The sequence below is a fragment of the Magallana gigas genome, chromosome 2 (genome assembly GCF_963853765.1).
Source record: "Magallana gigas chromosome 2, xbMagGiga1.1, whole genome shotgun sequence".
Lineage (NCBI taxonomy): Eukaryota > Metazoa > Mollusca > Bivalvia > Ostreida > Ostreidae > Magallana > Magallana gigas.
Genome location: NC_088854.1, coordinates 18,133,687 through 18,149,416, shown reverse-complemented (window position 1 = coordinate 18,149,416; position 15,730 = coordinate 18,133,687). Strand labels below are relative to the sequence as shown.

Here is a 15,730-nt window from a genome sequence, read left to right as displayed (position 1 = left end):
TGGTATCGCATTATTTGTTTTCAAAGACCAAAGTGAAATTCAAATGCTTTCAAGACTATGTGCCAGCCATGGAAAAAACACATCATCGATCCTTCAAGGGCGCGTTATGAATTATTCGTAGCCTACAAAAGTGACAAAGAATCACTTACCTGCCTAACAGCATTATTGCGAGTGTATCAAATACCATAGCTACCGAATATGAATCATAAATAAGTCACGAAATCCTTTTAAAAAAATAAGCCTTAGTTATGTTACATGCAACTTCCTCGTATTTCTGTTAAGTTTTAATAACTGGTAAATACATTGCTTATTCTGGGATGAAGACCACCTACACGATTCTTCAAGGCCTTATATCCTGCGTCTTTGCTTCACGTGTCATCCTCCATGGGTTTTTGGCCTTCTTCTTTCATGTTTTCTGAAGGACTCGCTAATGATGTTGCTTTATGGTTTGCATTAGGTACTAGTATGCCCCATCTATCACTATCACCTCAATAACTTCCTCCTCAACTGTTTCTGGATTTATTTATCAGGAGTCGAGGCTTTTGGTTGCAAAAGGTGTAGGAATTTGTTTTGTAAGGTTGATGTCAGAAAAGGTGTCCATTTGTGGGTTGTCGCCACTGTAGCCCTCTGTGTTTTAAGGAACATATGCACCATATGGTATTGATATAAAATTTGATTTTCTTTACATGTTGTCAATTCTTTGAATTTACTGATTTTCCAAATGGAAGATTTGTTGCTTTCTCTGCCCTATCTATAAGAAGCCAGATTGCTATCAAAGGTGTTATGTTGCAGGAATCTTCTCAATTAATCAATGCAGATAAGTGTAGATAAAGAAGCTGTGACCAATCTAGCTTGTATGTGTGTAGTTGTAGTCAGTATGTGGACCAATCCAGCTTGTATGTGTGTAGATGTAGTCAGTATGTGGACCAATCCAGCTTGTATGTGTGTAGTTGTAGTCACTATGTGGACCAATCCAGCTTGTATGTGTGTAGATGTAGTCAGTATGTGGACCAATCCAGCTTGTATGTGTGTAGTTGTAGTCACTATGTGGACCAATCCAGCTTGTATGTGTGTAGCTGTAGTCAGTATGTGGACCAATCCAGCTTGTATGTGTGTAGTTGTAGTCAGTATGTGGACCAATCCAGCTTGTATGTGTGTAGTTGTAGTCAGTATGTGGACCAATCCAGCTTGTATGTGTGTAGTTGTAGTCAGTATGTGGACCAATCCAGCTTGTATGTGTGTAGTTGTGGTCAGTATGTGGATCACGCATAAAACCTTGATGACTGGTACGTTCCTGAATACACCTTTGGTCCTCTTTGGGTTTTTTTTTTTCAGCTATCGTCATCAAGCTCATCCACATAAAAAATGAGTTTTCTAAGATACTGATCAACTTCTTCCTTGGACCATTAAAAGTTGTCTGGTCGATCCATTCTTAGCAGCTCCTTTGTGAACTTGAATGCGTCTGTTACAAAGTGTGCCCCATCTCTAACATTCCACCTCTTCATCTACCTTGTTCTCTCTGCTCGCCTTAGTCATGCAGGCTCTGACCTTACGTATTCAGTCAATACTATCCCCCATCCTCACCTTATCTGAAGCCCTTTTGAACTGCATATTGAGTTGTCTAATTTCTTCTCGACCTCTATTATAAATGTTGACTTTATGATTGGGTCTTGTTGTTCTTGCTTCATCTATGCCAGATATTTCCTTAACAATGTAATAAATAATTAAAGGTTAAACGGTGTCTTATTCTTCCTTTCTGTCTTAACTTGTTTCCGGGATCCTGCTAACTTCCTTGTCGATGGTGTTCCAAGATATGTGATCCTTCATCCTAGGCAATGCTTCCTTCTCTCATCCATCTCCCTGTGGTTAACGGTTGTCCAAGAAGTCAGAGACTCTTTCGAGCAAAGATTTCGCTGAAGAGTTCTTAGCAATGCCTCTATGCTTGAATCTTTTTGTGTCTCAATAGCAGTTTTCCTGTGATGTTTGTTTCCATCTCTCGACCACATTCAGACTTAAATTTGTCTATCTTAAGACCTCTGGCATTTTCGCACCACACTGGCATTCTTATTTTGCAACTTTTTACCCACTGTTGCTTGATATTTCCCCCTCATAGTCGTTGTTCGATTCGGGTCTGTTTCTACTTGGTCCATTCTGTTGAGCATCTCTGAACATCTCACCTTCTGGGGATTTTATTCTCTCGGGTGTTCTGTAGCTCTATAGTTTGTTGTAGCTATGGAAGCTGGCCTTACTGTCTGTGAAGATGTAAATGGTATGGTCTTACATATACAGCCCATCAAGTGATTTGGATGTGTAATATAAGTATAGCTCACTCCATGTAATAAACGTACGCGTATAATAGCGAAATTACTTTTAATTGAAATTTCAATGCGTTTGCATCTTTTTGACCGTTGTTCGAGAAGAAAATAAAACGAGAAAAAAAGATTGTATCATTGTATATAATAGATACAGAGAGTGGTAGTAAAGCTTTCAAGAAAACAAGCTGAGTAGTTTTCATGTGAAACCACTTGTCAACAATTTATTCAACAATCTTTGTACATCATGCATTTTACGCACGAGCAATCCAGCACACAGAGTTAGTCGTTCAACAGAGTGATTGTAATCGTAAACAAATCTAGGTCGGTGTATTATTCTCTTGGTGCTTTATGACAGGTAAGATTCAAGTTTACGTAAAAATATTTATATCAGTTTATGATTTTAATGTTTTTATTAACATTTATCATATATTTTAAAAAGTTCAGCATCGGATCTTGCCAGAGGAGAGAGGGTTCAAAGGGGGGGGGGGTGTCTAAAGGGTGAAGTATCATATATATTTGCCAGAATGCTATCGAATACACATATATGTTATGATTAAGGATATCGTGGACCAAATAGAGTGAGGACAAGTTGGAATACTGCACGTTCAGAATCACACAAAATTGATATGCGTAAACAACTTTTACGTGTTCACTGGGAATACTAACGAATGTCGACAACTGCAGGCAGAAAATTGCCATGTATTAAATGCGAGAATTTTCCGTTATTTAATGTTAAATGAAACAAATCATTTCATCTACATCACAACCCCAGGCCCGTTTTCTTTATTTTATAGTCTCAGAGAGATATGAAGGATTTATTTAAGGGAATTTGATGTTTAAAATTTTGATGTTTCATATTAAGGGTGTTATTTACTCAGGGTTTGAGCTCTCAAATTCCGATTGTTAAAAAGTTCAATGTAATGAGTAAAATTTGTTCTAAACACAAAAAATATTTATGAAATGAATTATTATTGACAAAACATTCAATAGTTTTACTTTATTATGGAATTATGCTCAAACAAAAATTGACGTTTAGCCAAACAGAGGAAATTCGAACTAAATTTTGCAGATTTTGTTTTCTGCTAAAAGTTTTTTGGCAGTAGTCTAATATTAAAAGTTAGGATTTTATATTTAAGTCTACGTAATTTTGCATATTTTCCGTTGGTTTTACCTCACTTATTCATTAAAATAATCTTATGGCACGAATAATAATAATATTGAAAAATGCTTAAAAACGATAAAAGACATCATATCTCAAAATTTTGATCATTGACCTCATATAAATTTTATGCCAACAGAATAAGGTCAATATAAGTAGTTCAATATCATAAATGTTTTTGTATTATCATCATTCAATTTTTTGTAAAATTGAATCAAAAATGGGTAGGGATTTGAAAACTGATAGAGGAAATTCGGATTGAATTATTTTTAAAAATTGATGCTGAAATCTTAATGTTGTGTACTTATTTAGTGCCACTACCATTCGTAAACTGTATCTTATTTTTTAAAGTGTTTAATTATTTGTAATAATTTTATAAATAAGAAAATCTCAATCGTAGTGTAAAATTTTATGGGATTTTTCTAGAATTTTCAATAAATATTCAATGGCCATTAACTCAAAAAGTAGGTCATTGACCTACTTTTCTGAAAGTGAAAAATAACAATACAAGCAAAGGTCTATAACACACAATAGATGGTTTTTCATTATCATCAGTGGATTTTTTTTTCATTCTGAGTAAACGTCATCCTTAACTCCATCATTATTTTTTTTTAATTTGAATTTTAGCATAACAGCTGAACACATTCAACATGACATCAGCAGGTTTGTAAACATTTTTGTATGTTGTCTATCAAATGACACTTCTATGATCGTTAAGCTTTTCTCAACGTCACATTTTTGGTCCTTTTTTTTCTTTTTTTACTTAGAGTATGTTTATGAGAATGGGAAGTTCAAAGTTACAGATAAAATGAAGGAAGATTTTGAAAACTATGGATACATAATGATCAGGTATTAATTTCATAATACATAGCTTATTCCAATGCCAACCCCTCTAAACAACTCAATAATTTGTCTGATTTTTTCCTCTTTCCCCATTCATGCCTCTCGGCCAATCTCTCAAATTGTGTGATAAAGGTATCCCAACTAATTTTTCCATCCCCACTAAATGTACTCATTTTTGATGTTGGGCTGCGACTTTTGTGTTTGTGTTTTCTGTGTTTGTGTTCACGCATGTCATTGTCTGAACTAATACTGCTAGATGAAGACCTTGAGGATGATTGATCTGAATCTGAAGAACTATAATGTCTTGTGTGTCTATATATTTTTCTTCCCCTTGTATTTGCATGATCCATTTGTTGTGTTGATGCAATTTTGTCTTTGAATGTGCCTAATCTTGGGGTGTAAATTCCATCTGATGGAATCGCATCTAACAGTTTCTTTTGTTTCAAATGTTCTTCTAACTCGTGCTCTGCTTTCAATCTTCTCTCTCTCTCTAGCTGAAGTTCTGCCCCTTGTCTCTCTAATTTCACATTCAGTGCTTTCTCACACCTGTCACCCTGACTATCTGAATCTAATAAATCCCCTGAACCAAAAGAAACTAATCCATTTCTCTCCCACTCTAACCATTTCCTTTTTGGGATGTTTGTGTATTTACCTAACACATTAGGTTCAACTGTTGCACAATTTTTTCTAACCTTAATGATGTCGTCAACGTCATGGTGAGTTATCGGTAATTTCGATAATTCAAATTCTGAAGCAGTTTGGAGATGTATTGTGCCCATTGTTAAAGAACACAGAACTTTGAAAACATGAAAGAGGGGGAAAAAAAATTGAGGGACCAAAAAGAAAAATGAAATGATTAGTTTAACTTGTTGTGTAAACAACCGTCAAACTATATTTAATAAACGAAAAAATCCTAATAAAGAACGAGAAAAAAAACGATCTTTGTGTTGTATTTTTGAATTTAGCGCCAAAATGGGAAAGTACGGGAAAATACGTAACTAAAGTAAATATTGTAAATTACAGTGACCTAATTTTTATCCTCGTCGCCAATGTTATATTTGTGACTATATATATCTATACTAAAGCTTACCAAAAGGTCAGCAGTAGATGGCCCAGGTCCTCAATCCTAGAAATACGTGTGAACGTCTCCAGGACAAGGGAATAAAGGCGCTGATTAGTGTTCAGTTTAATTGAGTTCTATTGTTAAGTGGCACCGAGCCCGACGTAAATACCACAAATATACCTGAAATTATTGTGCCAACAAGTTCACATCACATATCACCGTACAATTAGAAAAATAACTTACAGGTAATTCTACAAATTAATAATAGAAATAAATATTTACTGATTTTTGTAGAAAGCTGTTGGATGAATCAGAATTAAAGAAAGTGAAAGAAGTACTTGAGGAAAACAAAGAAATCACTAAACACTCATATGGAGTAAGTATATATACATGTATATGTGTGTTCATTAAAAAGTAACTTTCTGATTTATACATATACTTATCACTGTAAATTATAGTCATGATATTTGATAGAAGGTAGAAGTCGTACATGATTTGCATATGAAAAGTAGTGACATGTCAGATGTGGCTTATAATTTTTTGTCCATAGATTTCTGATGGAACAGGAAGGGAATGCAGAATGGCATTATGGAGTCATCCAGGAAGTGATGTCACTGGCATGGTGGCTAGGTGTGAGAAAGTAGCTGAGACCAGTGAAAAGGTAGCCTAACAAATTTGTGAAAACTTCACTTTTTACATGATTAATTTTATTTTTTGACTGAAGTTGAAAAAATATGAAAAATAAAATTACTTTTTGAGAATATTGTGGTTAATTATTATATTTGTTATTTTGTTTAAATATTTTCCAGTTACTTGGAGGGGAAGTGTACCACTATCATACCAAACTAATGATGAAGAAAGCCAAAACAGGAGGAAGTCACCTATGGCATCAAGATTACGGGTGACTTGATACCTTGAAAAATATTTTAAAGGATCAAGCCCAAATTCTTGCAATTTCCTCTTACAGGGGGTGGTTTCCCATTAATCTTTCAAAAAGTCATAATATCATGTATCTTAAATTGTTTACTACATCCAAATACTTTTTTCATTAACTGTTTGTTTGGATCTTATCAACTGATCAGTCAAAAACTTTCTTGATGATTACCAAGCCAGTGGTGACTAACACCAGTGTATGATTTTGTAATATACTGGTATTGTTAAAAGACAAATAATTAAAGTGTGACTTTTTGTTTACCTTTAGATACTGGTACAAGAATGGTTGTTTGTTCCCAGATATGTTAACTGTTTTTATCTCCATAGACAAGTGCAACAAGGCCAATGGCTGTCTACAGGTAAGCTGTGGAAGACAAAAACATGCGGCATGTTAATCAACAAAATGGGTACATGTAGCTAGGACGTTCAACCTGTACACCAGTCATGGAAAACAAACAACACAAATGTTGTGATATTTGAAAACAAAATTGAACATACTAGCTGGTACAAATTTAGAAAGGATTAATTGGTAAACAACTGCAGGTCTATGAAAGGAGTAGGTTGCTGTTAATGTCATGTACATATTTAATCCAATATTACGAAATTGAGAAAAATTAATATAAAATCATTTCATGTTACCTGGTAATCATTTAGAGGCAAGTCATTTGTTTTCCACTATTAACTACAAATTAATTAACCATGAAGATTCTAAGCAAATTTTTTTATTGTACCTCTAACCTTCCTCAGTCCTGTATATTTATTCAAAATTATGGTGATTCAGAAATGGTTAATCACCAAAGACGAAAGAACAGATATACAAACCTTAGGGTTATCAGGAGTTTTGTACATTTTTGTATCAGTGTATTAAGTAAAAATTTCCCTATGAAGATTCTGCGAGGTTCCCATAAATGTGGCAGGATCGACCACTTGATGGTAGCGGGACAGACAGGAGCAGATGTAGAGAGAGTGAAAGAGATCGAGAAAGTGTGTCCAATGGAGTTTGTGGAAATGGAACCAGGTATGTCAAGACTAAGAAACAAGACAAAACAGTGAAATCCCAGCCAAAATCTAAATATATACTCAATTGACATATACATGTATTGAACTACCATTTTGCCACATTCTCTAAGATAATTAATGTAAGCGACATTAAGACACCATTGGTTTGTAGGTGATGCACTGTTCTTCCATAGCAATTTGTTACATACCAGCGGGCCTAACAACAGTGATTTAAGAAGGTGGGCATTTCTGGTTGCATACAATACCAAGGCCAATAACCCTGTCATTCCCCATCATCATCCACAGTACACTCCCCTTGAAAAGGTAAAAACCATTTTTCTGTTGATAATTTGAACTGATTCACAAAGAATGTATTTCATTAGAACATAACTAAAATTATTTGATATGATGGGATTTGAATTGAAGATATATAAAATGTTTATGTAATGGTATATTATATGAAAGTACATGTTAATCTTGAAATAAGGATTGGAATCAAATCTCTCAACATACAATAAAATAGTTTTTGCAAAATATATTCACCTTCTAATTTAAAAATACCCCAAAAAGTTTATATGTCAGTGAACAACCCTCCATACTTGTGTTCTTTTGCCAGTTCAATTAAATACCTTGTAATTTTAAAGAGTCAATAAATAATCATACAATTATACATTGTATATGTATGTAATTGTATTAGTACAGAATTATTTGCTCATGTGAGGATTGAATGACACTTGTATTACTACTTTCGTATCAAAACTTTGATAACAGGTATCAAACTCAGCAATCAAAGACTGCACCAATGTGACGGACATGTCTGGGAAAGAATTTCTGAACCCTACCGTGGATAAAACTGTGACACTGGACGAGAAGGCTAGGTAGATTGGACAGTAAACGCTTGATCGTCAGTTATGTTTACTTCTACCATTTAAGACTTTTATTTTACGTGCCATGTTCACAATATATTTTTATATTGGATTATGATCATCAATTGGTATCAATAGATTGTGTATATTAATTTTAGAGGGAAATCACAAATATACAACTTAACAGATTTAACTTCATTTAAGCAATTATGTATGTGACATATTCTGTACACAAATATAATAACAGATGTATACTAGCTGGTTGCCAGATGATAAATAAATATAACTATTTTGTAATGATATCAAGTTTTATTTTTACCCTCATTCAACATGTATGATCATGCATATTAATCAATTCAACAACTTTTTTTTATCCAAATGCTAATACATGTACAAGTTCAATTAGTTAAAGCTGTTTCCTAAAAACTGCCCAAGTCTAATAGCTCAAGATGGACCGGTGAATATTCAATAGTTGAGGACAAGCCACACCCTCATCTTTAAATTGCATGCCACTGACATCAAATGGTCATAAATCATAATTTATTATATGTAAACCAAAAAAATATTGAACAGTCTATGAATTCCTAATACCAAAAGTATTATATATCTGGGGGTTTTTCTCACATTTAACATAAATGTAAATTATGGAAAGACTGGGGTGCTTTTTTGTTTTTGTTTTTTTTTAGGAGCAAGTTATTTGGTTATGACAGCAATCAATGTTTAAACAATTGTATTATTCAATGTTAAGAAAATTGCATTGGCTTTACATGCCACTAATAATCAATCTTCACAAATATGAAGTTTAACCTTAAATGAATATAATTTAATGAAAATGTATCTTTTATGAATATTGAGTCAGGACAGCTGAGTTAACTTCCCTGAATTTTTAAAATTTTAACTCTGATTTAATGTTTTCATTCAATATGACAAACGGAGTACTACAAATTCTCCTGTCTCCTTAATCAGGCAAAAATTTCAAGATGAAAAATTAAATAAAAATACAAGCTAGTACCATGAACACTTATTTGTCAAGGCAAAATCCATATTAACAATAACATTTTTGTTAGAGAGAGAGAGAAAGAGAGAGGGAGCTATTCTACAAATCATCTTGCCTATTACCTATAATAGCGCATAACTTCCATTGCAGTTTTCAGTAAAATATGTAACTCAAATACTGACACAAACCATGTAAATAAAAAAATACTGGCTAGATGAATCATTATGTAGTAGTGTGGCTGTACATGTAATTACATGTACCGGTATGTCAAATTAGATGTACACAAATATTGTTCACTTCATGATTATCTTAATATGGACTCGTGTTGAGAAAAATAAAGCTTGTTTTGAACAATATTCAATAAATTTAAATCATAATTAACATTACTCATAAATACATGTTATTTATATAAATATTAACCATATATCATTTTGTGGCTAAAGGAAGATTTATCCATGGCACTCATTTAGATTCTCTCACAAAATGTGTATTGTATAGAACATGTACATAGTAAAATCACTCCCAAAATGAACATTGTACTGTACTTGTATAATATGGTAAATACTTATAATCACATTTTAGAAGATTTTGTTAAAAAAGAAGACCCAAGAGTTGGTCTCATTTGTGACTTGATATTCTATAATACCTGGTCTTTTTGACAACTCTTAATTAAAGTTAAACCATTTGTGCAAAAATTGCCCTCCATCACCAGAATATATATACATGTACATGTAATATGTGTAACTATGAGATAATCAAATATGACATTAAATAGCCTGGATAATTTAACAAAAACATGTAACAAATTTAAAGATTCATTTGTGCATTCAATAACAGTGTAAACATTCTTCAATATTTTGATTTCTGTATTTGGCACAAAGTTGAAATGGCCCATATATTATCTATAAATTAAAAATATCATCTATATATAAAATAAAAAGAAAATAATTATCTTTAAAAATTGAACGGAAGAAATTCTACACTGGACTACTAACATCTAAAAGCAATATGTTTTCACACTACACCTACACTACATTTCTAAAATCAGTGAGATCTATGTGTAGAGGCACTACAATACATATAAAATTAAAATCACAATACTTAAAGTTATTCATTACACGCACTGACTAGGATGTCAAATAAAAACAGCACCAAAAATCAACTAAGCTATTATTGCTGAAAATGAACACAATTCGACTTACAATTTTGGCAACGATGAACAAAAAAATACAATATATATCTATTCCTGTATTAATGAAAACAATTTCCCGCCTCTCAAAAATGACATAGCACAGCATTTTAAAAAGACACACAGTCAATGATATGTTGCTGGTCATTACAAAGAAAATAAACAAACAGACAGACAAACAATCTAACAAAAAATTTACAAAAAACGCACTGCTTCACAGTAATAATGCAACAAACCCCATTGCTCACCCAAGGTACACTGGGTAGTTGCTACATTTTTACATTAAAAAAAAAATGTTTAATCATCATGTGATGAAAAATGAGCAGCCCATATGAAAAATGGTAAATAACAGACAAGTAAAAATTCACATATTCTCCTGACATAAGCTTGCAACATTGCTGATAAATATATTAAATTCTGAAATAAATTAAAAACAAAAAAGACCTTTAATACAAGTAACACACAATACCTTTATTGACCAGTGTTCTTGGGATGTGTTTTGGGCTTTTTCTTTGGCTTGGGTGGATGGAGCCAGTTAGCAGGTTTGTTTTTTATTTTATCCCATAGAAGTTCCTGGATGTCAAACAAAACTGTGTTGTACCAAACATTCAGCTGATTCAACTCAACATTGTTCCCCGTTTTATCAATTTTCTGACCTATTCTATCACATTTCCTTAACAAATCATGCAGGTTTGCTTGTACAGGAGCTGGTGCATCAAACAAAACATAATCTCTAAGTACTTCACAAACGGAAGTTTGAGATGGTCCCCTAACTTCATTAGTACAGCGTCCTATCTTTTTATTGCACAGTGAATGACAAAGATTTTGATATTGGCAATGTGAGTCTTTTGAACACTTCTTTTCCTCTAGAATATTCCCTATCATGTGTTCTGACATAATGTTTTCAAAAGAAACTAAACTAACTTCATACTGCTGTGTATAGCCAAAACACTGCTCCACATAATCACACATGTAGAACTTTGAATTGTAGGTCTCAGAAAATGTAATGCCATATTCTAGCAACCCCACTGCCACATTAACTCGCTTGTCCCATGAGGGGAACATCCATCGATATGTGTTTGAGAAAAAATTATCCAAAAACGTCTTGTTGTGCTTGTTAAATAGAGGACTGGCTTTCATGTGCTGATAGGCATACATCGGCCCACAAGTGCCATTTTTCAGGGGAAATATTGGATCTCCATCAAAGATAAAAAGTATGAAAAACTCATGGATGTTGAGAAGTTGCCACATTGAGTTTGCTTCCCCATAGGTTAACTGCAATGATAATGCAATGTTAATAAATCTTGAGAGTAGATATGTAAAACATTTTTTTACTTCTTCATACAGTAGAAGCAGTTTATATCCTAAACTGCAAGGCATATATTCAAAATGATCCATATAATTCTTCAGAAATATTACATGCTATATTCCCCAACAATCTTTCATACCTCAGATAAATTCCACATAAAGTTTCATCTTGTTTAAATGTAAAAGCAAAGTACCGATAGCAAAAATTTAAAACCATCATTCATAGAAATTTTCTTACCTGCCCATTGTTATTGAAGTCAGCATATTTGTCAATCTTTTGTAACAACCTAGAAAAGTCAACTTTTCCTAGTTTGGAATGCAGAAATTTGTGTAGCATATCATGGAACTGCTTCATTGACAATGGTTCAGGAAGGTGGGAATGTGGTAGAGAAGTCTTGTAAGAATGAGGTAGTTTGACAACTGTGTCTTCATATTGGAATGTCTGAAAAAAAGCATTTAACCCTTATGAGTCTATATACAGATTTTTATGTAACAAAGTATTTGCATGTGGGTATGGATTGCAGAAAAAGAAAAAGTTCAAAATAGTTTTATGAGTAAGTATGAATTATTCACATGGATGACAGTGATAATTTTAAGATCTGTAGTCATGGAAAATTATTTTTAAAAAAATGTCCACTACAAAAACAGTTCTAATGTAAATGTGCCCTACAGAATGATTAGATTTGGAAGTTTTAAATAGTACATGTACCATACACATGCTAATAGATAGGGCCTATCTACTAACTGTGCATTATGGTTTAATCAAAACCCTTTAACTGCAGAACCTTGTTCTGTAGATTCGCAATAGTGATCAGTCAGTTAATCAAACATGTACATAGCCATGTACTTTTGATAGCTTTTGTCCAACAGCTGTTCTTATTAAGTTTTGTGCATTTTTATCCCTTAGCTCTTTACCCTTGGAGTGTTTGTTAGTAATATAAGGGAAAAGCATGTCCATAAATGAATTTCTAAGTCAAATAAGGGGTAAGGTCAAAGTACACTCCTATATACACAAAGGTTTCCGTCCCTCTTATAAATACATTTCATTAAAAATTGATTGCAATGAAAATGTCAACCATGCAGGCATTTCCATTACATATCAGTATCAACACATTATATAGTACTTGTGACTTGTTTTTATTACATACCAGTAATGGACCATTTTGATGATGACAGCTGTGGAGTTGCACAATTTCATCTACACAAAGAGCATGGCACCATGAACCAGCTATTTGGCCCTCTTTATAGTCCTGACACTGGAAGTAGTGTTTTAGTTAAATAAATGGCTTTATAGTGATGATCATAAAAAATTATATACTGCACACCTCATAAAATTGTAATAATTTTTTTCCATCAATTGAAAGCCACTTTAAAAAAATGGTACATGCATGACTAAACAAACATGCCAGATGTAGATTTACTGCTGTAATTCATAGATGTGCTCGTTACAACAGGATCTACTGGTAAATTAAAATAAATTTCAAGATTATTCCAAACGGCTCAAAAAACAAAATCCTTGTATGAATGTGCTACTAACCAACTGTTTGACCACTTTTTCTGTATGACATTTGTCTCGACTTAGCTGCCAAATCACCAGAAAAAGAGAGGCAACAAGGAAAGAGCACAGGTATATGGCAGTCATTATCTCCTTGTCCAATCCGCAACACTGAAAAAAAAGATTGAATGTGCTAAACTTGTACTTGTAGTGATGCCCACACATATGCAGTGCAACACAAAGGAAAATATTCTTTTTTTTTTATCCAGATTTTCAAAATTAATGTGTACTTCAAAGTTAATTTCAACGTTATTTTCAAAAGTCTCTTTCATTAGTTTTAAAAATTTTACAAATGAAATTAACATTACAGGTTATTTTTTTAATTTTCCTTTTAGTTGATTTGGTTAATAAACCTTGTTTTAAATAATAAGTCCTAAATACCAGAATTTGCAATATTCTCTTTTTTCTCCTTTTGAAGAAGAGACGGAATTCTCTGTTCATGGAGAGCAACATGGTTTCTGCAACCTGTACAATGGTTTTAAAGTTGAAGGTGTATGCTTACATTCTGCAAAAATAAAAAAAAAAATCTTAAAGCATAAAAAGCAGGAAATAAGCCATAAATGAGCTTGTGTTTATTTCTAGATATAGGTTTTGTGTCACATAGGAAAATTTGGTTTTGTTTATAAAAACGTTTCCTGGTAAACAGGATCACATGCTTTCAATAATCATTGTTTGGGCACTAAAATGACTAAAGGGATACATCTGATAAGAAGAAGGCCCCTATGTGAAAACTGCAATGTTTTCAACAGTTCAATCACATGTAACATTTAACAGTGTTTAAGAGTAAAATATTAAATTGACGTGAAAATTTGTAAATCAGGTGGTAATTTTAGGTGTTAATTTGTGCAAAAGGCCATGAGTGCTCTGTCCCAAAAATAAAATGGTTATTCTTGAAATAAATACACACACAAATCATGAAAAACATATAGCCTTATATAGCAAGCTTCGTGATGGTTACGTGATATAAACATGTAATTCCCTATACTGTACCTGTGTGGACATTGATCAAGGTCTGTATGTGGTGATAAATAGGTGACGTATGCTGTGCACAATGTTTACTTAGTAGTCATAGATGATGAAAATGTTCAGGGTTTTTTTCCCCCCATAAACCGTTCTGACAAAAATTACAAACCTGTCAGCACATGTCACAGTTCCCATACAAACACATAGACCTAACAAATTATAACATCATTGGTCTATTTCACTCTCGCCACGTCTTATTAGACCTATGTTTACAACTCATCGTTTGAGTGCGTGGAGAAAATTCTGGTGATGTAATAGTAATGGGTAGAACCAAGATTGAGAGACAAAATTATTCCGGATTACAAATGTCTATAACATGGTCAAACATTCAAAGAATATGGAGTACATATGTAACCATGCGCGGATCGAGATAAGGAATTTGGTCTGTTAGATTTATTAGATCTGATTAAATCTAGGTCTGTGCTTACAAAAATAAATAAGAATAAAAGGGGAAGCTCTGTATGAGGCACTTGACATGAAACGCCTGTTCATACTAGATGGAGAAGAGGAATAATGGCAAGCAAATGTATATAACATCAAATATTGTAAATTATGCACAATGATAGGAGTACAGAAACAATGAATATGTTTGGGGTTTTTTCTTGTGGTGACCTTTTTGCACTTAAAATTTGGTATTTTACTTATGATAACAGCATTCCACGCTTTAAGTACATGAAAAAAAAAGATTATAGTGTTGTTGAGATTTATAGATATGCGGACTTTATCGCTACATGCATGTAGGCATACTCTGTCGTAGATCCTTATCAGTGAGTGCACTGGCTTTTCTCTTTAACACCTGTAGTTCTTCCTCGTACACGACAGCTATATACTATATATAAGTTGTTAGTATAACTAAACGTGCACATGCACTTACTTTTAAGATCGCGAAGTATTCCTTTGCTGATTATTTCATGCTTTACTTTCGACAGAGCAAAAAAAAAACGTGACTTGATTCAACTTGTACAAAGGGCTAATAAACATAGAGACAAAAACTACTGTATTCTGAAATTTTGCAAGAACCAAACTTGTTCCAAACTAACTCATGTACAGCAACTCAACAAAAACTCATGGGTATTTAGCAAAATTGTTCCGTATATCAAATATATATCATTCTGATATACATTGTATGTACATGCCTCTGTATTTATATATACAAAATATAAATGACAAAATTAAAAAAAAAAGCGTACCAAAGTGATGTTAGGGCCACGATCTCCAAAGCAGTAAACGTGATGCCTCAAGGCCACATCGCTCACATGAGCAACAAGGACCAACTTATTAAGAGCTTTACAAAACTAAATACAATGCAAGAAAAAGCACAGATATAAATGCACACAAGTATTTTTCACACTTGTTCATACTGAATTTTACATTTACTAAAAATTCCATCAATTTACTATAACAGCTTGATTATACAATTGAACTCTCATATTGTTATATCCACATTTTCCATCAAAAGAAAGTTTTGTAAACATGGGAT

The 15,730-nt window shown here is 33.1% G+C and overlaps 2 protein-coding genes across 3 annotated transcripts; one reads left to right on the top strand and one right to left on the bottom strand.

Moving 5' to 3' along the window:
• The first annotated feature begins 2,562 nt into the window (after positions 1-2,562).
• On the top strand, positions 2,563-8,480 carry LOC105346282 (L-proline trans-4-hydroxylase). Its single transcript, XM_066075342.1, has 10 exons — positions 2,563-2,670; positions 4,102-4,137; positions 4,242-4,323; positions 5,675-5,756; positions 5,931-6,041; positions 6,190-6,281; positions 6,582-6,672; positions 7,202-7,331; positions 7,485-7,636; positions 8,084-8,480. The coding sequence occupies exons 2-10, from the start codon at positions 4,125-4,127 to the stop codon at positions 8,192-8,194; spliced, it is 864 nt and encodes a 287-aa protein (XP_065931414.1). The 5' UTR covers positions 2,563-2,670; positions 4,102-4,124; the 3' UTR covers positions 8,195-8,480.
• Positions 8,481-9,244: 764 nt separating this feature from the next.
• Positions 9,245-14,509, bottom strand: LOC105346283 (divergent protein kinase domain 1B). 2 transcript variants are annotated; one of them, XM_011454791.4, is made up of 6 exons: positions 14,360-14,509; positions 13,609-13,732; positions 13,210-13,338; positions 12,821-12,928; positions 11,911-12,114; positions 9,245-11,639 (listed from the first exon to the last, which is right to left on the bottom strand). In XM_011454791.4, exons 2-6 carry the CDS (start codon positions 13,678-13,680, stop codon positions 10,836-10,838), a joined length of 1,317 nt encoding a protein of 438 aa, XP_011453093.2. In that variant the 5' UTR covers positions 13,681-13,732; positions 14,360-14,509; the 3' UTR covers positions 9,245-10,835. The 2 variants fall into 2 exon arrangements, with proteins under 2 accessions (XP_011453093.2, XP_011453095.2); XM_011454793.4 differs by lacking the exon at positions 14,360-14,509 and adding an exon at positions 14,218-14,349.
• Between the last annotated feature and the right edge of the window lie 1,221 nt (positions 14,510-15,730).

Bases quoted from the DNA above. Each gene is read 5' to 3' on its own strand.
- LOC105346283 (XM_011454791.4), bottom strand. From the start codon at position 13,680: ATGTTGCTCTCCATGAACAGAGAATTCCGTCTCTTCTTCAAAAGGAGA. The intron at 12,929-13,209 runs GTTAGTAGCACA...CACTACTTCCAG, and splicing joins AAAAAGTGGTCAAACAGTTG to TGTCAGGACTATAAAGAGGG. The intron at 11,640-11,910 runs GTAAGAAAATTT...TTATCATTGCAG, and splicing joins ACTTCAATAACAATGGGCAG to TTAACCTATGGGGAAGCAAA.
- LOC105346282 (XM_066075342.1), top strand. The intron at 5,757-5,930 runs GTAAGTATATAT...TTTTGTCCATAG, and splicing joins TCACTAAACACTCATATGGA to ATTTCTGATGGAACAGGAAG. The intron at 7,332-7,484 runs GTATGTCAAGAC...ATTGGTTTGTAG, and splicing joins GTTTGTGGAAATGGAACCAG to GTGATGCACTGTTCTTCCAT.